Source organism: Crotalus tigris, unplaced genomic scaffold, assembly GCF_016545835.1.
Source record: "Crotalus tigris isolate CLP2741 ecotype Arizona unplaced genomic scaffold, ASM1654583v1 scf7180000018403.257466, whole genome shotgun sequence".
NCBI classification, from domain to species: domain Eukaryota; kingdom Metazoa; phylum Chordata; class Lepidosauria; order Squamata; family Viperidae; genus Crotalus; species Crotalus tigris.
The window spans coordinates 220341-241579 of NW_024096986.1; the positions used below are offsets into that span (position 1 = coordinate 220341).

The 21239-nt window shown below is 51.7% G+C and overlaps 1 protein-coding gene across 2 annotated transcripts; it reads right to left on the minus strand.

The window, feature by feature from the left end:
* Positions 1-10414: 10414 nt before the first annotated feature.
* LOC120311962 (GTPase IMAP family member 9-like) lies at positions 10415-15057 on the minus strand. 2 transcript variants are annotated; one of them, XM_039352087.1, is made up of 3 exons: positions 14608-15057; positions 11737-11792; positions 10415-11611 (listed from the first exon to the last, which is right to left on the minus strand). In XM_039352087.1, the coding sequence occupies exons 1-3, from the start codon at positions 15039-15041 to the stop codon at positions 10953-10955; spliced, it is 1149 nt and encodes a 382-aa protein (XP_039208021.1). In that variant the 5' UTR covers positions 15042-15057; the 3' UTR covers positions 10415-10952. The 2 variants fall into 2 exon arrangements, with proteins under 2 accessions (XP_039208021.1, XP_039208022.1); XM_039352088.1 differs by having other exon boundaries at positions 11737-11853; positions 14608-15054.
* Between the last annotated feature and the right edge of the window lie 6182 nt (positions 15058-21239).

A 21239-nucleotide genomic window follows, 5' to 3' on the forward strand; every position in this document is an offset into this window, starting at 1 on the left:
GTATTTTTGTGGATTTAGATGACAAAGAAACTATTTTAATGTTGAATTTATTAACTGCAGCAAGGTTACTAGTAGGTTCATATTGGAAGAAAGATTTGTTGCCTACTCTAGAAGAATGGATATCTAAAGTTTCTAATTTTGCAGAAATGGCCAAAATTTCTGCTTATTTAAAGCATCATACACAAGTAAGATATATTATTGTATGGAGAAGATGGATAGATTATATTCAGAAGAAGTACGGGACTACAAAGTTTCATTTATTTTATGAGTAAATTTTATAGTAAATTTTGTATAACAGACTTGTTTATGATGATGTAATTTAAGAGGAGTTAAGGGCTAAGTATGATTTTTTTTCTTTTCTTTTTTTTCTTCTTTTTTCTTTTTGTTATTGTATATTGTTAATTTTGTTATTAATAACCTGTACTCTGCTCTGGGAAGTGAGGGGGGGGGTTGAGGGTGGGTGGGTGGGAGAGTGGGTAAGTAGGCAGAATAGGATAATATAGATATGATAATTTACGAGAGACATGCTGCTTGGGCACTTCCCCTACGCTGTATTCCTGTATTTGAGAGGGATGAGAGGAGAGGAAGGTGAAGGGAGGAAGTAGGATGGTAAGAGGAGAAGGGGAGGGGAAGAGAGTAGGTGGGGAGGAGGGAAGGGGGGGAAGGTATTAGAGAGGGTGGATGCAGCGTGGGGCGAAGGAGCAAGCGGCACCTATGATTATGGTTATGGTTATTTTGTAAAGTGAATTTTGCTGTATATGTTGAATAAATGGAAAATAAAAAAAATTCTATTAAAAAAAAGAATAGAATAGAATAGAACAGAATAGAATAGAACAGAATAGAGGAATGAAGAATAGAATATAATAGAATATAGAAAAGGAATATAATAGAATAGAGAATTAATAGTATAGAACAGAAGAATAGAATAGAATAGAATAGAATAGAATAGAATAGAATAGAATAGAATAGAATGGAATGGAATGGAATGGAATGGAATGGAATGGAATGGAATAGAGGAATGAAGAATAGAATATAATAGAATATAGAAAAGGAATATAATAGAATAGAGAATTAATAGTATAGAACAGAAGAATAGAATAGAATAGAATAGAATGGAATGGAATGGAATGGAATGGAATGGAATGGAATAGAGGAATGAAGAATAGAATATAATAGAATATAGAAAAAGAATATAATAAAAGAGAATTAATAGAAGAGAACAGAACAATAGAATGGAACAGAAGAATAGAATAGAATAGAATAGAATAGAATAGAATAGAATAGAATAGAATAGAATGGAGAATAGAATAGAATAGAATAGAACAGAACAGAATAGATAGAATAGAATGGAAAATGGAATGGAATGGAATGAAAAATATAGAATAGAATAGAATAGAATAGAATAGAATAGAATAGAATAGAATAGAATAGAATAGGGAATGGAATGAAGAATAGAATATAGAATATAAAGACAGAATAGAATAGAATAGAATAGATGGAAGGGACCTTGGAGGTCATCTAGTCCAACCCCCTGCTCAGGCAGGAAACCCTATACCATTTCAGACATTCTATATAGAATTTAGAGAACAGAACAGAACAGAACAGAACAGAACAGAATAGAATAGAATAGAGAATGGAAAATGGAATGGAATGAAGAATATAAAATAAAATAGAATATAGAATGTAGACTAGAATATAGAATATAGAATGTAGAATATAGAATATAAATATAGAATAGAATGGAAAATGGAATGGAATGAAGAATATAAAATAAAATAGAATATAGAATAGAATGTAGAACATTATAAAATAGAATAGAATGTAGAATGTAGAATATAAATATAGAATATAGAATAGAATAGAATATTGAAAGGAAGGAGAATAGAATAGAATAGAATAGAATAATAGAAGAGAATAATAGAAGAGAAGAGAAGAGAAGAGGAGAGAAGAGAAGAGAAGAGGAGAGAAGAGAAGAGAAGAGAAGAGGAGAGGAGAGAAGAGAAGAGAAGAGAAGAGAAGAGGAGAGAAGAGAAGAGAAGAGGAGAGGAGAGAAGAGAAGAGAAGAGAAGAGAAGAGGAGAGGAGAGAAGAGAAGAGAAGAGGAGAGGAGAGAAGAGAAGAGAAGAGAAGAGAAGAGAAGAGAAGAGAAGAGAAGAGAGAATGGAAAATGGAATGGAATGAAGAGAAGAGAAGAGAGGAGAAGAGAAGAGAAGAGAGAATGGAAAATGGAATGGAATGAAGAATATAGAAGAGAAGAGAAGAGAAGAGAAGAGAAAAGAGAAGAGAAGAATAGAATAGAATAGAATAGAATAGAATAGAAAATATGGAAGAGAAGAGAATAAGAGAAGAGAAGAGAATAAGAGAAGAGAAGAGAAGAGGTGCTTCTGTGCCCCCACCTGTTGGGAAGCCCCCTCCCTCTCCCTCCCCCTCCTTCCTCGGCCTTCCTTTGCTAAGACGGCGGGAGGGGATCCCGAGGGATTCAGCCCTCCGCTTCCCCGCCTTAGGATCTCGGCTATCCAGCTCCACCCGTTGAGCCCCCTCCCTCCCCCCCTCCCCCTCTGACAGCCTCTCCCCTCCCTTTCCCTCCCCTAACAGGAGGGTCTCGGCTCTCCCACCCACCCGTTGGGCGGGGGGGGCTCTCCCAGAAACGAGGAACGACTGGATGCCCTCGGAAGGAGCCCCCCCTCCCTTTCGCCCAGGTCCACTTCTCCTGCCCCAGCCAGGCCCCCTCTTGGCGCTTCTGGGGAGCGGAGGGCGTCTCACCTGGACGGAGGGACCGGTTGATCCCCGCCGGCTGGATCCGCTGCTCTCCCAGGCCGCCTCTCGGCCGGATCTCCTCGCCCTTTGAACGGCGGGTGGATCCTTGACGACGGGGAAAGGAGAACCCCAGCGGGAGGGGGGAGATCACCCGACAGGGAGGGCCGGGAAGCAGATCCCGAGGGAAGTCTGGATCCGGGATCCCCAAGCAGGCAGCCCCGCCAGGCCGGAGAAGAGCTCCACGGCCGCCCGAAAGGCGGAGAGATCTTCGGATCTTCCAGCTGAGCCGCCGGTGGATCCCAGGAAGCAACCGGGGGCGTCAAACGCAGCCACCCACCTGGGATCTTGTCCGGACCCCACCTGGGCGCGGGAGGGACAAGGGTGTGTGTCTGTGTGTGTGTGTGTGTGTGTGTGTGTGTGTGTGTGTGTGTGTGTGTGTGTGTGTGTGTGTGTGTGTGTGTGTGTGTGTGTCTTCCCATCCCCTCTTCGCTGTGCCTCGCTTTCCCTTTTGGCTTCCTGCTCCGGGATCCACCCGGCGATCGCTCCGAAGACGGTGATTGGCAGCTGGCCAGCAGGGGAGGGAGGGAGTTAGGGAGGGAGGGAGGGCTCCCAGGCTTCCGGTCGTGGTCGACGATCCTAGTCCAACCCCCTGCTGGAGCAGGAGACCCTCGCAGAATCACAGAATGACTTACAGAAGGGACCTCGGAGGCCATCTAGTCCAACCCCCTGCTCCAGCAGGGGACCCGGACAGAATCCTAGGACAGTTGAATGGGACCTCGGAGGTCATCTAGTCCAACCCCCTGCTCCAGCAGGGGACCCTCGCAGAATCACAGAATGACTTACAGAAGGGACCTCGGAGGCCATCTAGTCCAACCCCCTGCTCCAGCAGGAGACCCGCCCAGAATCCTAGAAGGAGAGTCGGAAGGGACCTCGGAGGCCATCTAGTCCAACCCCCTGCTCCAGCAGGAGACCCGCCCAGAATCCTAGAAGGAGAGTCGGAAGGGACCTCGGAGGCCATCTAGTCCAACCCCCTGCTCCAGCAGGGGACCCTTGCAAAATCATAGAATGAGTTATAGAAGGGACCTCAGAGGCCATCTAGTCCAACCCCCTGCTGGAGCAGGAGACCCTCCCAGAATCATAGAATGAGTTACAGAAGGGACCTCGGAGGTCATCTAGTCCAACCCCCTGCTCCAGGAGACCCTCCCAGAATCATAGAATATAAGGCACCTCGGAGGTCATCTAGCCCAACCCCTTGCTCGAGTAGGAGACCCGGACAGAATCCTAGAAGGACAGTTGGAAGTGACCGTGGAGGTCATCTAGTCCAACCCCCTGATGGAGCAGGAGACCAGGACACAATCCTAGAAGGACAGTTGGAAGGGACCGTGGAGGTCATCTAGTCTAACCCCCTGCTCCAGCAGGAGACCCTTGCAGAATCATAGAATGAGTTATAGAAGGGATCTCGGAGGCCATCTAGTCCAACCCCGTGCTCGAGCAGGAGACCCGGACACAATCCTAGAAGGACCGTTGGAAGGGACCTCGGAGGTCATCTAGTCCAACCGTCCGATCGAGCAGGAGACCCAGACAGAATCCTAGAAGGGCAGAGCTGGAAGGGACCCTGGAGGTCTTCTAGTCCAACCCGCTGTTCTAGCGGGAGATTTCCGGACAAACCGCGGTTGCGGACTCAGATTGAAAGCCTCCGCTTTTTCTCCTCGGAGCCCCCACCCCACCCCCCCGCAAGTCTCCCCCTTGCCTTTGGGCCGCCCCATTTGCGACCCTTCCCCACCTCTCTCCCTCCCCCTTAACTGGAGGCCCCGCCCCTCCCCTCCCTCCCTCCCTCCCCTCCTCGGGAAGGAAGCTGCATCTGAATAGCGGAGGAAAGCGAAAGTCTCCGGACGGCGGCGCTGCCTGGAAATCACGTGATCGAAAGGAAAAGGAGACCCAGAACGACCCCCCCCGCCCCCTCCCGCCCCCCCCCTGACCAGCCACAGGAAACGGGCTATTTTTTCCCTCCGGGTTTATTAATCGCACAACGGCCGCTTCGGGCTGGGTCGCCTCCCCCCCCTTCTCTCCTCCCCCCCCGCCTCCTCCCAGCAGCCTTTCCATCGGAACAGAGCTGGAAGGGATCTTGGAGGTCATCCAGCCCAACCCGCTGCTCGAGCCGGAGACCCTCAGAGAATTACACAGCTGGAAGGGACCTTGAAGGTCATCTGGTCCAACCCCGACTCCAGCATAAGAAAGTAGGAGGGCACCTCGGAGATCATCTAGTCCACCCCTCTGCTAGAGCAGGACACCGTTGCCGAATGGCAAAATAACAGTTGGAAGGTCTCTTAGAGAATTACATAGCTGGAAGGGACCTTGGAGGTCATCTGGTCCAACCTTCGGCTCCAGCAGGAGACCCTCACGACATAAGAGAGTAGGGGGGCACCTCGGAGGTTATCTAGTCCACCCCTCTGCTAGAGCAGGACACCGTTACCGAACGGCAAAATAACAGTTGGAAGGTCTCTTAGAGAATTACATAGCTGGAAGGGACCTTGGAGGTCATCTGGTCCAACCTTCGGCTCCAGCAGGAGACCCTCACGACATAAGAGAGTAGGGGGGCACCTCGGAGGTTATCTAGTCCACCCCTCTGCTAGAGCAGGACACCGTTACCGAACGGCAAAATAACAGTTGGAAGGTCTCTTAGAGAATTACATAGCTGGAAGGGACCTTGGAGGTCATCTAGTCCAACCCACGGCTCCAGCAGGAGACCCTCACGACATAAGAGAGTAGGAGGGCACCTCGGAGGTCATCTAGTCCACCCCTCACCCCACCCCCCTCTAGAGCAGGACACCGTTACAGAACGGCAAAATAACAGTTGGAAGGTCTCTTAGAGCTCTTCTAGTCGAGCCCCTTGCTTGAGCAGGAGACCCGTACAGAGTCATCGAATAATGGAGTGGGAAGGGACCTCGGAGGTCATCTAGTCCAGCCGTTTGCTCAAGCAGGGAGACCCTTACAAAATAAGCGAGTAGAAAGGCACGTCGGAGGTCATCCAGTCCAGCCCGGCTACTCGAGCAGGAGACCCTGACAGAATCATAGAGGGACAGCGTTGGGAGGGATCTTGGAGGTCATCTAGTCCAGCCCCCGGCTGAAGCAGCAAAATACAAAATAAGAGAGTAGGGAGGCACCTCGGAGGTCATTTAGTCCACCCCCCCTGCTAGAGCAGGCGACTCTTAGAGACCGGCAAAATAACAGTTGGAAGGGATCGTAGAGGTCATCTAGTCGATCCCCCCCCGGCTCGAGCTGGAGATTCCGGACAAAAAGCGGTCCAGACTCTTCTTGGAAGACTCCGCTTTTTCTCCCCAGAGCGCCCCTCCCCTCCCCCAGTCTCTCCGCCCCATCGGCGACCCTTCCCCACCTCTCTCCCCCCCTTAACTGGAGGCCGGCCCCCTCCCCTCCCTCCCTCCCCCTCCCCTCCCGGGAAAGAAGCCGCCTCTGAATAGCGGGTTGGACTAGATGACCTCCGAGGTCCCTTCCAGCTCTGTGACTCTGTTGTTTTCTACTGCTCGAGCAGGCGGTTGGGCTAGATGACCTCCAGGGACCCTTCCAACTCTCCTTCTACGATTCTGTCAGGGTCACCTGCTCGAGCCGGGGGTTGGACTGGATGACCTCCGAGGCCCCTTCCAGCTCTCTGGCTCTACTGTTTTCTAAGGGTCTCCTGCTCGAGCCAGGGGGTCGGGCTAGATGACCTCCAGGGACCCTTCCAACTCTCCTTCTAGGATTCTGTCAGGGTCACCTGCTCGAGCCAGGGGTTGGACTGGATGACCTCCGAGGCCCCTTCCAGCTCTGTCGCTCCGTGTAAGGGGAGAGCCAAAGAGCGGACGAAAGCGAAAGTCTCTCGGCGGCGGCGCTGCCTGGAAATCACGTGATCGAAAAGAAGAGCCCCCCCCCCCGGTGCAAAAACCAGGCTCGCTTCCTCTGCTCTTTGCTTTGCAGGGCGCCCCTCCCCCTCCCCGCCTCCCCCCCAGCAGCCTTTCCATCGGAACGGAGCGGGAAGGAGCCTCGGAGGTCATCCAGACCGACCCCCCCCCCCGCTCGAGCAGGAGACCCCGACAGAGTCACAGAATCACAAGAATTGGAAGGGACCTCGGAGGTCAACTAGCCCAGCCCCCTGCTCCAGCCGGAGACCCTGAGAGAATCAGAGAATAACAAGAGTTGGAAGGGACCTCGGAGGTCATCTAGCCCAGCCCCCTGCTCCAGCCGGAGACCCTGACAGAATCAAAGAACAACAAGAGTTGGAAGGGACCTCAGAGGTCATCTAGTCCAGCCCCCTGCTCCAGCCAGAGACCCTGAGAGAATCACAGAATAACAAGAGCGGAAGGGACCTCGGAGGTCATCTAGTCCAGCCCCCTGCTTGACCAGGGAGACCCTGTACAGAAACAGAGAATAACAAGAGTTGGAAGGGAGGTCCCTTCCGGCTCTGTCTTTCTACTATTTTCTAAGGGTCTCCTGCTCGAGCAGGGGGTTGGGCTAGATGACCTCCGGGGTCCCTTCCAGCTCTGTTCCTCTTATGAGTCTGGAAGGGTCTTCTCCTCGAGCAGGGGGTTGGACTGGATGACCTCCAGGGTCCCTTCCCACTCTGTTCTCTTATGATTCTGGAAGGGTCTCCTGCTCGAGCAGGGGGTTGGACTGGATGACCTCTGGGGTCCCTTCCCACTCTGTTCCCCTGCTCGCGCTGATAGACCGGTTCTGAGGTTTTGCTGGTTGAAGCAACACAGGAAACCAGAAGGTGCCTGTTAAGTTTTACGTGTTTATGCAGCCGAACAGAGACGGACCCCCTCTAAATGAGGGAAGACCCCCCCCCCAATGATAAGCAATCCTTGTATTTATTCTGTGTAATTACAGAAGCCACCCGTCCCGCAAAGCTGACGCCTGTAAGAGAAAGATTGCATCCGGGAAGTCTGGCACTTTGCAGATAAGAAGGGAGAGAGCAGAAGGAGCTACACACGTTGGTGTTCCCTAAAGGTATCGTTTTGTTCTCGGGTGGGTTTCGGACGTTGGGTGTTGTCCTTGCTGTCCTTTCCTGACCCTCCACCCAGGACTCTGCAAGTAAGTGGTCAAAGAGAGAGAGGCCAACTGTGTGTATTCACAATTAACACATAATAATAATAATAATAATAATAATAATAATAATAATAATAATAATAAAGTTGGAAGGGACCTTGGAGGTCATCTAGTCCAGTCCTCTGCTCCGGCAGGAATCCCTACACCATTTCAGACAAATGACTGTCCAATCTCTTCTTCTTCTTCATCATCATCATCCTCATCCTCATCATCATAGACTGAGTACAAGCAGCGGCATGACAAAGTAGCAACAATGGTGCATTGGAAGATCTGCAAAAAATATCATTTGCCTGTAAGCAAAAACCGGTGGGATCATAAAATAGAGAAAGTCATAGAAAATGATAAAATTAAACTGCTCTGGGACTTCAGAATTCAAACAGACAAGCACCTGCAACATAACACCCCAGACTTAACAATTGTCGATAAGAAAGACAAAAAAGTCTGGATAGTGGATGACGAGAAAGAGCTGGAGAAGATCACAAAATACAAAGACCTACAAATAGAAATAGAAAGACTGTGGCAAAAGCAAGCAAGGGTAGTACCAATAGTCATAGGCGCCTTGGGTGCAATCCCAAAACAACTGGAGCACCACTTGAACACCATTGGCATTGACAAATTTGCTATTAGTCAATTGCAAAAGGCGGCCTTATTAGGAACTGCTGCCATCCTGCGACGATACCTGTAATACCATCAAACATCCACATCTGCCTATCCCAGGTCCTGGGGAAGGACTCGATAGGTAGACAAAATGCCAAATCCAGTCTGAACATCTGGCTGACTGTGCGATGATCCATAATAATAATAATAATAATAATAATAATAATAATAATAATAATAATAATAATAATAATAAAGTTGGAAGGGACCTTGGAGGTCATGTAGTCCAACCCCCTGCTCAGGCAGGAAACCCTACACCGTTTCGGACAAATGGCTGTCCAGTCTCTTCTTCAAAACTTCCAGTGTTGGAGCATCCACCGCTTCTGGAGGCAGGTTGTTCCACGGGGTAATTGTTCTCACTGTCAGGAAGTTTCTCCTTAGTTCTAAGTTGCTTCTCTCCTTGCTGAGTTTCCATCCGTTGCTTCTTGTCCTGCCTTCAGGCGCTTTGGAGAATAGCTTGACTGCCTCTTCTTTATGGCAGCCCCTGAGATACTGGAAGACTGCTATCCTGTCCCCCCTCGTCCTTCTCTTCATTAAACTAGACAGACCCAATTCCAGCAACCGTTCCTTATATGTTTTAGCCTCCAGTCCCCTAATCATCTTTGTTGCTCTTCTCTGCACTCTTTCTAGAGTCTCGGCATCTTTTTGACATCGCGGGGACCAAAACTGGATGCCGGATTCCAAGGCTGGCCTTACCAAGGCCTTGTAAAGTGGTAGTAACCCTTCGCCTGATCTTGATTCTATCCCTCTGTTGACGCAGCCCAGCACTGGGTTGGCCTTTTTGGCAGCTGCAGCCCACGGCTGGCTCCTATTTAAGGGATTGTCCACTAGGACTCCGAGGTCCCTCTCCCAGTTGCAACTCTTGAGCAAGGAACCCCCATACCAGACACGTCAAACACGAGGCATCCGGGGGCCGGATGCAGCCCGTGAAGTGGTTTCATGTGGCCTGCAAAGCCATCCCGGAAACAAGCAAGGGACCGCCCCCTGCCGTGTGGGCCCCGCCCCCTGGGTGCATGCTGGGCAGGGGTCACCCTTTGCGAGGGACGAAGAAATGGACCGTGCCTTGGCGCTTGCCCCGGACCCCCCACCCTCTTCTGCCAGAGACCCCCAGATCTGTCCCACTCCTGCCCAGGCCCCCCACAGGCACCCTTGACGCGAACGATGTGGAGTTGGCCCCGCCCACCCAGTAGGCCACGCCCACTCCATGCACACCCACCCAGTAAGCTGCACCCACCCGGCCCCCCCAAGGGCAACCGCAATGCTGATGCGGCCCTCCATGAAATTGAGTTTGACACACACACCCCCCGCCCTACACTATACCTGTGCATTTGGTTTTTCTCGCCCAAATGTAGAACCTAAATGTAGAATGGCTGGTCATCGGAGCAGGGGGGTTGGGCTGGATGACCTCCAGGGTCCCTTCCCAACTCTCTTCTTTTCCCAGCTCGCTCTTCACCCCACCCACCCCTCCTCCAAAGTCAAACAAACCACACACAGCCTCTTTCCTAAGCAAGGAGGAGATTTAATTGGAGCTTTGGTTGAAACAGAAGTGCCCTCCCAGTGAGTCCATGTCGGCCCATGGAAGGCAGGAAGGAAGGAAGGAAGGAAGGAAGGAAGGAAGGAAGGAAGGAAGGAAGGAAGGAAGGAAGGAAGGAAGGAAGGATGGAAGGAAGGAAAGAAGGAAGGAAGGAAGGAAGGAAGGAAGGAAGGAAGGAAGGATGGAAGGAAGGAAAGAAGGAAGGAAGGAAGGAAGGAAGGAAGGAAGGAAGGAAGGAAGGAAGGAAGGAAGGAAGGAAGGAAGGAAGGAAAGATGGAAGGATGGAAGGAAGGAAGGAAAGAAGGAAGGAAGGAAGGAAGGAAGGAAGGAAGGAAGGAAGGAAGGAAGGAAGGAAGGAAGGAAGGAAGGAAGGAAGATGCCAGGCAACCGTTCCAAAAACAGAGATTCCGCTCAGGAAAACGAGAAAAGTGAGAAAAAACCTCAAGGCTCTCCTTGCCTTGATGGTCTTCGGCACCAGCCGGAGCGAACGGGAGACGTTGTCAAGATTCTGCGACTTATAATTCATAATATTTTTCGTCTCGGCGGTTTCCTGTCCTGCTCGACCTCAACGGACGGACCGACGGGGAAGCCCCAAAGAGTCTGTGCTTCTAAAGGGACAGGGGTGCAGGCTGGGAGCAAATTCGGCTGGGGGGGCTGGCTAGTTGATATGGGGAGGGGGCGGGATCTTCCTCTGCCCTTGGAAGAAACTCCTGTCATCTGAGGGGAGGAAGTGGGTTCTCCGGAGAAGGAATCGGCTCAGGGTGACTCCGCCACCCATCTCGGACTTTGGGGTTCTTCGGAGGTCTCCTGGCGAGGGCTGGGTTGCAACTAAAAGGGGGGGAAATGCAGGGTTGTGGCCTTGGACAGGGCTACCGCCTTGGAGCAGAGAGGCTTTTCGGCGTCCGTTAGAGGAGACGACACGAGGAGAGGCCACGCCTTTCTTTGAAGTGGTTTATGTCCGCCGTCAGCATGTCCTCCGTGTAGCAAGTCGCATCCCCGTTCTTGTACACGAGCTGATCGATCATCCGCATCAGTTCGGCCACCTGAGCCTCCCGTTCTTCTCCTTTGGCCTTGTTGTTGAAGGCCAGGCAGCGGTGCCCACAGTGGGCCACCAGTTCCCGAAGCGCGACGTCTCTCTGGGATATGAACTCCTCCAGCGTCTCCCCTTCCAGGTCCTCCTTGCGGGTGAACAAAAGGATCAGGTAATTCTTGCCTTTGCGACCGAACACCTCTTTGACCAGCTGAAGCCTCTCCTTCTCCTCCTGCGTCCAACAGCCAGGACGCAGGACGCACAGAATAGCGTGGGGACCCGGGGTGCAAAACTTCATAGACTTCACGAGCTCCGTCACAGTTTGGGACTCTGGAACCCCAGGGTCGAAAAAGCCCGGCGTATCCACCACCACCACCTTCCGGCCATTCCACAGGCTCTCCTCCCTTTGGCAAGTCTTTGTTGGTGACCTATAACACCACCTAGACTCAAAGACGTTGCTTCCCAGGATGGTGTTTCCCGTCGCGCTTTTCCCACTTCCGGTGCTGCCCACCAGGACGATCCTCTGATCAGGCCCTGCAACCCCAAAGGGGAGAAGAAAGAAGACGGTGACTCGGTCGGCAGCGTACGGCCATCGCACCCTGTGCCCGCCCCTACCCCATCCCACCCCCCCGCCACCCCCCCCGGGCCCAAGACTTTACCTCGGAAGCTTCCAGCCATTTCTGGACAAGTCGCACAGCGCCAATCTCGGGGGTTGCTGCGTGAACAGCGAAAGAGGATGAGCCCAAGGAGAGGCTGTCTCGCTCGGAGGTTCCCCCCTAGAAGACACAGGCGGGAATTGGGGGGGGGGCCAAAGAGGGTCCCCCCCTCCCCCCCGGCCCTTGAGGCCGAGTCGTCCTGTTCCCGAACCGGCTGGGGGACGCGGGAGACTGGGTGACACCCCAGTGAACTGTCCTAGGAGACAGTTTGCACCCCTTCCCGGACCCCCTTCCTGGACTCTCTTCCTGGACCCCCATCCTTGACCCCTTTATTGGGACATTCCGGGACATTCTTCCTGGAGCCCTTTCCCAGACCCTCTTCCTGGACCCCCTTTCTGGAAACCTTTTGTGGACCCTCTTCCTGGACTCTCTTCCTTGATCCTTTTCCCAGACCCTCTTCCTTGACTCCTTTCCTGGACCCCTTTTCTGGACCCCTTTCCCAGACCCCCTCCCTCCCTCCTCCAGGAGTGTTCCCCTCTCTCGCAACCATACAGCGATTCCCCAGGAAGTCCTCGTCTTACGACACGCCCTTTCGTGACCGCGGCCTCAAACGTCATCCAATTGGGCAGCCTCCCTTGACCAATTTCTCCCTTAGCAATGTAAACTTGGGCCTCAGTTATGGCCGGTAAGCCGAGGACCCCCCGTCCTTCTTGCCCAGACCAGCCCTGTCGAGAGTTTGGGGGAGAGGGACGCCTTCCTCCGGCATCCCGCGCAGACCCCCAAAGGCGGCAGAAGTTTCTGGGCTGGGCAGAGGTAGAGTAGAATAGAGCCGGAAGGGACCTTGGAGGTCATCTAGTCCAGCCTCCCCGCTCGAGCAGGAGAAACTAGGTCCTATACCGTCTCAGACAAGTGACTGTCTAGAATAGAATAGAGGAATGAAGAATAGAATAGAATAGAATATAGAAAAGGAATATAATAGAATAGAAAATTAAGAGAATAGAACAGAACAATAGAATAGAATAGAAAATATGGAATGGAATAGAATAGAATAGAACAGAACAGAATAGAAAATTGAATAGAATGGAGTAGAATAATAGAATTAGAATAGAACAATAGAATAGAATAGAGTAGAATAATAGAATAGAATAGAAAATTGAATAGAATGGAGTAGAAGAATAGAATTAGAATAGAATAGAATAGAATAGAATAGAATAGAATAGAATAGAATAGAATAGAATAGAATAGAATAGAATAGAAAATTGAATGGAATGGAGTAGAAGAATAGAATAGAAGAATAGAATAGAATAGAATAGAATAGAATAGAATAGAATAGAACAGAATAGAAAATTGAATAGAATGGAGTAGAATAGAATACAATAGAATAGAATAGAATAGAATAGAATAGAATAGAATAGAATAGAATAGAATAGAATAGAATAGAATAGAACAGAACAGAACAGAATAGAAAATATGGAAGAGAAGAGAAGAGAAGAAGAGAAGAATAGAGTAGAATAGAATAGAATAGAATAGAAAATTGAATGGAATGGAGTAGAATAATAGAATAGAAGAATAGAACAGAATAGAATAGAATAGAAAATTGAATGGAATGGAGTAGAATAATAGAATAGAAGAATAGAATAGAATAGAATAGAAAAGAATAGAATAGAATAGAATAGAATAGAATAGAATAGAATAGAATAGAAAATTGAATGGAATGGAGTAGAATAATAGAATAGAATAGAATAGAATAGAATAGAATAGAATAGAATAGAACAGAATAGAAAATTGAATGGAATGGAGTAGAATAGAATAGAAAATATGGAAGAGAAGAGAAGAGAAGAAGAGAAGAATAGAGTAGAATAGAACAGAATAGAATAGAAAATTGAATGGAATGGAGTAGAATAATAGAATAGAAGAATAAAATAGAATAGAATAGAATAGAATAGAATAGAAAATATGGAAGAGAAGAGAAGAGGAGAAGAATAGAGTAGAATAGAACAGAATAGAATAGAAAATTGAATGGAATGGAGTAGAATAATAGAATAGAAGAATAAAATAGAATAGAATAGAATAGAATAGAACAGAATAGAATAGAAAATTGAATAGAATAGAATAGAATAGAAAATATGGAAGAGAAGAGAAGAGAAGAAGAGAAGAATAGAGTAGAATAGAACAGAATAGAATAGAAAATTGAATGGAATGGAGTAGAATAATAGAATAGAAGAATAAAATAGAATAGAATAGAATAGAATAGAATAGAATAGAACAGAATAGAATAGAAAATTGAATAGAATAGAATAGAATAGAAAATATGGAAGAGAAGAGAAGAGAAGAGAGAATGGAAAATGGAATGGAATGAAGAATATAGAAGAGAAGAGAAGAGAAGAGGAGAGAAGAGAAGAGGAGAGAAGAATAGAATAGAATAGAATAGAATAGAAAATATGGAAGAGAAGAGGAGAGAAGAGAAGAGAATAAGAGAAGAGAAGAGAAGAGAGGTGCTTCTGTGCCCCCACCTGTTGGGAAGCCCCCTCCCTCTCCCTCCCCCTCCTTCCTCGGCCTTCCTTTGCAGAGACGGAGGGAGGGGATCCCGAGGGATTCAGCCCTCCGCTTCCCCGCCTTAGGATCTCGGCTATCCAGCTCCACCCGTTGAGCCCCCTCCCTCCCTCCCCCCCTCCCCCTCTGACAGCCTCTCCCCTCCCTTTCCCTCCCCTAACACGAGGGTCTCGGCTCTCCCACCCACCCGTTGGGCGGGGGGGCTCTCCCAGAAACGAGGACCGACTGGATGCCCTCGGAAGAGCCCTTCGCCTTTCGCCCACTTCTCCTGCCCCAGCCAGGCCCCCTCTTGGCGCTTCTGGGGAGGGGAGGGCGTCTCACCTGGACGGAGGGATCCGATTGATCCCCTTCGGCGGCTGGATCCGCTGCTCTCCCGGGCCGCCTCTCGGCCGGATCTCCTCGCCCTTTGAACGGCGGGTGGATCCTTGACCACGGGGAAAGGGGAACCTCAGCGGGAGGGGGGAGATCCCCCGACAGGGAGGGCCGGGAAGCAGATCCCGAGGGAAGTCTGGATCTGGGATCCCAAGCAGGCAGCCCCGCCAGGCCGGAGAAGAGCTCCACGGCCGCCCGAAAGGCGGAGAGATCTTCGGATCTTCCAGCTGAGCCGCCGGTGGATCCCAGGAAGCAACCGGGGGCGTCAAACGCAGCCACCCACCTGGGATCTTGTCCGGACCCCACCTGGGCGCGGGAGGGACAAGGCTGTGTGTGTGTGTGTGTGTGTGTGTGTGTGTGTGTGTGTGTGTGTGTCTTCCCATCCCCTCTTCGCTGTGCCTCGCTTTCCCTTTTGGCTTCCTGCTCCGGGATCCACCCGGCGATCGCTCCGAAGACGTTGATTGGCAGCTGGCCAGCAGGGGAGGGAGGGAGTTAGGGAGGGAGGGAGGGCTCCCAGGCTTCCGGTCGTGGTCGACGATCCTAGTCCAACCCCCTGCTGGAGCAGGAGACCCTCGCAGAATCACAGAATGACTTACAGAAGGGACCTCGGAGGCCATCTAGTCCAACCCCCTGCTCCAGCAGGGGACCCGGACAGAATCCTAGGACAGTTGAATGGGACCTCGGAGGTCATCTAGTCCAACCCCCTGCTCCAGCAGGGGACCCTCGCAGAATCCTAGACTGAGTTACAGAAGGGACCTCGGAGGCCATCTAGTCCAACCCCCTGCTCCAGCAGGAGACCCTCGCAGAATCACAGAATGAGTTACAGAAGGGACCTCGGAGGCCATCTAGTCCAACCCCCTGCTGCAGCAGGGGACCCTCGCAAAATCACAGAATGACTTACAGAAGGGACCTCAGAGGCCATCTAGTCCAAACCCCTGCTCCAGCAGGAGACCCTCGCAGAATCACAGAATGACTTACAGAAGGGACCTCGGAGGTCATCTAGTCCAACCCCCTGCTGCAGCAGGGGACCCTCCCAGAATCCTAGACTGAGTTACAGAAGGGACCTCGGAGGTCATCTAGTCCAACCCCCTGCTCCAGCAGAGGACCCTCGCAGAATCGTACATTGAGTTACAGAAGGGACCTCGGAGGCCATCTAGTCCAACCCCCTGCTCCAGCAGGAGACCCTCCCAGAATCCTAGAATGAGTTACAGAAGGGACCTCGGAGGCCATCTACTCCAACCCCCTGCTCCAGCAGAGGACCCTCGCAGAATCATACATTGAGTTACAGAAGGGACCTCGGAGGTCATCTAGTCCAACCCCCTGATGGAGCAGGAGACAGAATCCTAGGACAGTTGGAAGGGACCTCGGAGGCCATCTAGTCCAACGCCCTGCTCCAGCAGGGGACCCTCGCAGAATCCTAGAATAAGTTACAGAAGGGACCTCGGAGGTCATCTAGTCCAACCCCCTGCTCCAGCAGGAGACCCTCGCAGAATCCTAGAATGAGTTACAGAAGGGACCTCGGAGGCTATCTAGTCCAACAGTCCGATCGAGCAGGAGACCCAGATAGAATCCTAGAAAGGCAGAGCTGGAAGGGACCCTGGAGGTCTTCTAGTCCAACCCCCGGCTCCAGCGGGAGATTTCCGCACAAACGGCGGTTCCGGACTCAGATTGAAAGCCTCCTCTTTTTCTCCTCGGAGCCCGCCCACCCCCCCCGCAAGTCTCCCCCTTGCCTTTGGGCCACCCCAGCTGCGACCCTTCCCCACCTCTCTCCCTCCCCCCTAACTGGAGGCCCCGCCCCTCCCCTCCCTCCCTCCCCCCCTCGGGAAGGAAGCTGCATCTGAATAGCGGAGGAAAGCGAAAGTCTCCGGGCGGCGGCGCTGCCTGGAAATCACGTGATCGAAAGGAAAGCGAGAGCCAGAACGACCCCCTCCTCCCCCCTCCCGCTCCCCCCCGACCAGCCACAGGAAACGGGCTATTTTTTCCTCCGGGTTTATTAATCGCACAACGGCCGCTTCGGGCTGGGTCGCCTCCCCCCCTTCTCCCCTTCCCCCCCCCCGCCTCCTCCCAGCAGCCTTTCCATCGGAACAGAGCTGGAAGGGACCTTGGAGGTCATCCAGCCCAACCCCCTGCTCGAGCAGGAGACCCTCAGAGAATTGCACGGCTGGAAGGGACCTTGGAGGTCATCTGGTCCAACCCCCGGCTCCAGCAGGAGACCCTCACGACATGAGAGAGTAGGAGGGCACCTCGGAGGTCATCTAGTCCACCCCCACCCCCCCACCCCCGCTAGAGCAGGACAACGTTACCGAATGGCAAAATAACAGTTGGAAGGTCTCTTAGAGAATTACACAGCTGGAAGGGACCTTGGAGGTCATCTGGTCCATCCCCCGGCTCCAGCAGGAGACCCTCACGAAATAAGAGAGTAGGAGGGCACCTCGGAGGTCATCTAGTCCACCCCCCCGCTAGAGCAGGACACCGTTACAGAACCGCAAAATGACAGTTGGAAGGTCTCTTAGAGCTCTTCTAGTCGAGCCCCCTGCTTGAGCAGGAGACCCGTACAGAGTCATCGAATAATGGAGTGGGAAGGGACCTCGGAGGTCATCTAGTCCAACCGTTTGCTCAAGCAGGGAGACCCTTACAAAATAGGCGAGTAGGAAGGGACGTCGGAGGTCATCCAGTCCAGCCCCGCTACTCGAGCAGGAGACCCTGACAGAATCATAGAGGGACAGCGTTGGGAGGGATCTTGGAGGTCATCTAGTCTAGCCCCCGGCTGAAGCAGCAAAATACAAAATAAGAGAGTAGGGAGGCACCTCGGAGGTCATTTAGTCCACCCCCCCTGCTAGAGCAGGCGACTCTTAGAGACCGGCAAAATAACAGTTGGAAGGGATCGTAGAGGTCATCTAGTCGACCCCCCCCGGCTCGAGCTGGAGATTCCGGACAAAAGGCGGTCCAGACTCTTCTTGGAAGACTCCGCTTTTTCTCCCCAGAGCGCCCCTCCCCTCCCCCAGTCTCTCCGCCCCATCGGCGACCCTTACCCACCTCTCTCCCCCCCTTAACTGGAGGCCGACCCCCTCCCCTCCCCTCCCTCCCTCCCCCTCCCCTCCCGGGAAAGAAGCCGCCTCTGAATAGCGGGTTGGACTAGATGACCTCCGAGGTCCCCTCCAGCTCTGTCACTCTGTTGTTTTCTACTGCTCGAGCAGGCGGTTGGGCTAGATGACCTCCGGGGACCCTTCCAACTCTCCTTCTAGGATTCTGTCAGGGTCACCTGCTCGAGCCAGGGGTTGGACTGGATGACCTCCGAGGCCCCTTCCAGCTCTGTCGCTCCGTGTAAGGGGAGAGCCAAAGAGCGGACGAAAGCGAAAGTCTCTCGGCGGCGGCGCTGCCTGGAAATCACGTGATCGAAAAGAAGAGCCCCCCCCCGGTGCAAAAACCAGGCTCGCTTCCTCTGCTCTTTGCTTTGCAGGGCGCCCCTCCCCCTCCCCGCCTCCCCCCCAGCAGCCTTTCCATCGGAACGGAGCGGGAAGGAGCCTCGGAGGTCATCCAGACCGACCCCCCCCCGCTCGAGCAGGAGACCCCGACAGAGTCACAGAATCACAAGAATTGGAAGGGACCTCGGAGGTCAACTAGCCCAGCCCCCTGCTCCAGCCGGAGACCCTGAGAGAATCAGCGAATAACAAGAGTTGGAAGGGACCTCGGAGGTCATCTAGCCCAGCCCCCTGCTCCAGCCGGAGACCCTGACAGAATCAAAGAACAACAAGAGTTGGAAGGGACCTCGGAGGTCATCTAGTCCAGCCCCCTGCTCCAGCCAGAGACCCTGAGAGAATCACAGAATAACAAGAGCGGAAGGGACCTCGGAGGTCATCTAGTCCAGCCCCCTGCTTGACCAGGGAGACCCTTTACAGAAACAGAGAATAACAAGAGTTGGAAGGGAGGTCCCTTCCGGCTCTGTCTTTCTACTATTTTCTAAGGGTCTCCTGCTCGAGCAGGGGGTTGGGCTAGATGACCTCCGGGGTCCCTTCCAGCTCTGTTCCTCTTATGATTCTGGAAGGGTCTTCTCCTCGAGCAGGGGGTTGGACTGGATGACCTCCGGGGTCCCTTCCCACTCTGTTCTCTTATGATTCTGGAAGGGTCTCCTGCTTGAGCAGGGGGTTGGACTGGATGACCTCTGGGGTCCCTTCCCACTCTGTTCCCCTGCTCACGCTGATAGGCCGGTTCTGAGGTTTTGCTGGTTGAAGCAACACAGGAAACCAGACGGTGCCTGTTCAGTTTTACGTGTTTACGCAGCCGAATAGAGAGGAACCCCTCTAAATGAGGGAAGACCCCCCCCCCAATGACAAGCAATCCTTGTATTTATTCTGTGTAATTGCAGAAGCCGCCCGTCCCGCAAAGCTGACGCCCGTAAGAGAAAGACTGCACCCGGGAAGTCTGGCACTTTGCAGATAAGAAGGGAGAGAGCAGAAGGAGCTACACACGTTGGTGTTCCCTAAAGGTATCGTTTTGCTCTCGGGTGGGTTTCGGACGTTGGGTGTTGTCCTTGCTGTCCTTTCCTGACCCTCCACCCAGGACTCTGCAAGTAAGTGGCCAAAGAGAGAGAGGCCATCTGTGTGTATTCACAATTAACACTCTCCCATAATAATAATAATAATAATAATAATAATAATAATAATAATAATAATAATGATAATGATGATGATGTTGGAAGGGACTTTGGAGGTCATCTACTCCAACCCTCTGCTCAGGCAGGAAAACCTACACCATTTCCGACCAATGGCTGTCCAGTCTCATAATAATAATAATAATAATAATAATAATAATAGTAACAAGCAAGGGTAGTACCAATAGTCATAGGCTCCTTGGGTGCAATCCCAAAACAACTGGAGCATCACTTGAACACCATCGGCATTGACCAATTCGCCATTAGTCAGTTGCAAAAGGCGGCCTTGCTAGGAACTGCTTCCATCCTGCGACGATACCTGTAATACCATCAAACATCCACATCTGCCTAGCCCAGGTCCTGGGTAAGGACTCGATAGGTAGACAAAATGCCAAATCCAGTCTGAACATCTGGCTGACTGTGCGATGATCCAATAATAATAATAATAATAATAAAATTTGGAAGGGACCTTGGAGGTCACCTAGTCCAGCCCTCTGCTCAGGCAGGAAACCCTATACCATTTCAGACAAATGGCTGTCCAGTATCATCATCATCATCATCATCATCATCATCATCATCATCATCATCATCAAGTTGGAAGGGACCTTGGAGGTCATCTAGTCCAACCCTCTGCTCAGGCAGGAAACCCTACACCATTTTAGACAAATGGCTGTCCAGTATCATCATCATCATCATCATCATCATCATCATCATCATCATCATCATCAAGGTGGAAGGGACCTTGGAGGTCATCTAGTCCAACCCCCTGCTCAGACAGGAAACCCTATACCATTTCGGACAAACGGCTGTCCAGTCTCTTCTTAAAAACTTCCAGTGTTGGAGCATCCACCGTTTCTGGAGGCAGGTTGTTCCACGGGTTAATTGTTCTCACTGTCAGGAAGTTTCTCCTTAGTTCAAATTTGCTTCTCTCCTTGCTGAGTTTCCATCCGTTGCTTCTTGTCCTGCCTTCAGGCGCTTTGGAGAATAGCTTGACTGCCTCTTCTTTATGGCAGCCCCTGAGATACTGGAAGACTGCTATCCTGTCCCCCCTCGTCCTTCTCTTCATTAAACTAGACATCCCCAATTCCAGCAACCATTCCTTATATGTTTCAGCCTCCAGTCCCCTGATCATCTTTGTTGCTCTTCTCTGCACTCTTTCTAGAGTCTCAACATCTTTTTGACATCGCGGGGACCAAAACTGGATGCCGTATTCCAAGGCTGGCCTTACCAAGGCCTTGTAAAGTGGTAGTAACCCTTCGCCTGATCTTGATTCTATCCCTCTGTTGATGCAGCCCAGCACTGGGTTGGCCTTTTTGGCAGCTGCAGCCCACGGCTGGCTCCTATTTAAGGGATTGTCCACTAGGACTCCGAGGTCCCTCTCCCAGTTGCTACTATTGAGCAAGGAACCCCCTATACCAGACAGGTCAAACACAAGGCATCCGGGGGCCGGATGCAGCCCGTGAAGTGGTTTCATGTGGCCCGCAAAGCCATCCAGGAAACAAGTGAGGGACCACCCCCTGCCGCGTCGGCCCCGCCCCCTGGGTGCGCGCTGGGCAGGGGTCACCCTTTGCGAGGGATGAAGAAATGGACCGTGCCTTGGTGCTTGCCCCGGTCCCCCCACCCTCTTCTGCCAGAGACCCTCAGATCTGTCCCACTCCTGCCCAGGTCCCCACAGTTACCCTTGACGCGAACGATGTGGAGCTGGCCCCGCCCACCCAGTAGGCCCCGCCCACTCCATGCACACCCACCCAGTAGGCCGCACCCACCCGTGCCCCCCCAAGGGCAACCGCAATGCTTGTGCGGCCCTCCATGAAATTGAGTTTGACACACACCCCTCCACCTTACACTAAACCTGTGCATTTGGTTTTTCTTGCCGAAATGTAGAACCTAAATGTAGAATGGCTGGTCATCGGAGCAGGGGGGTTGGGCT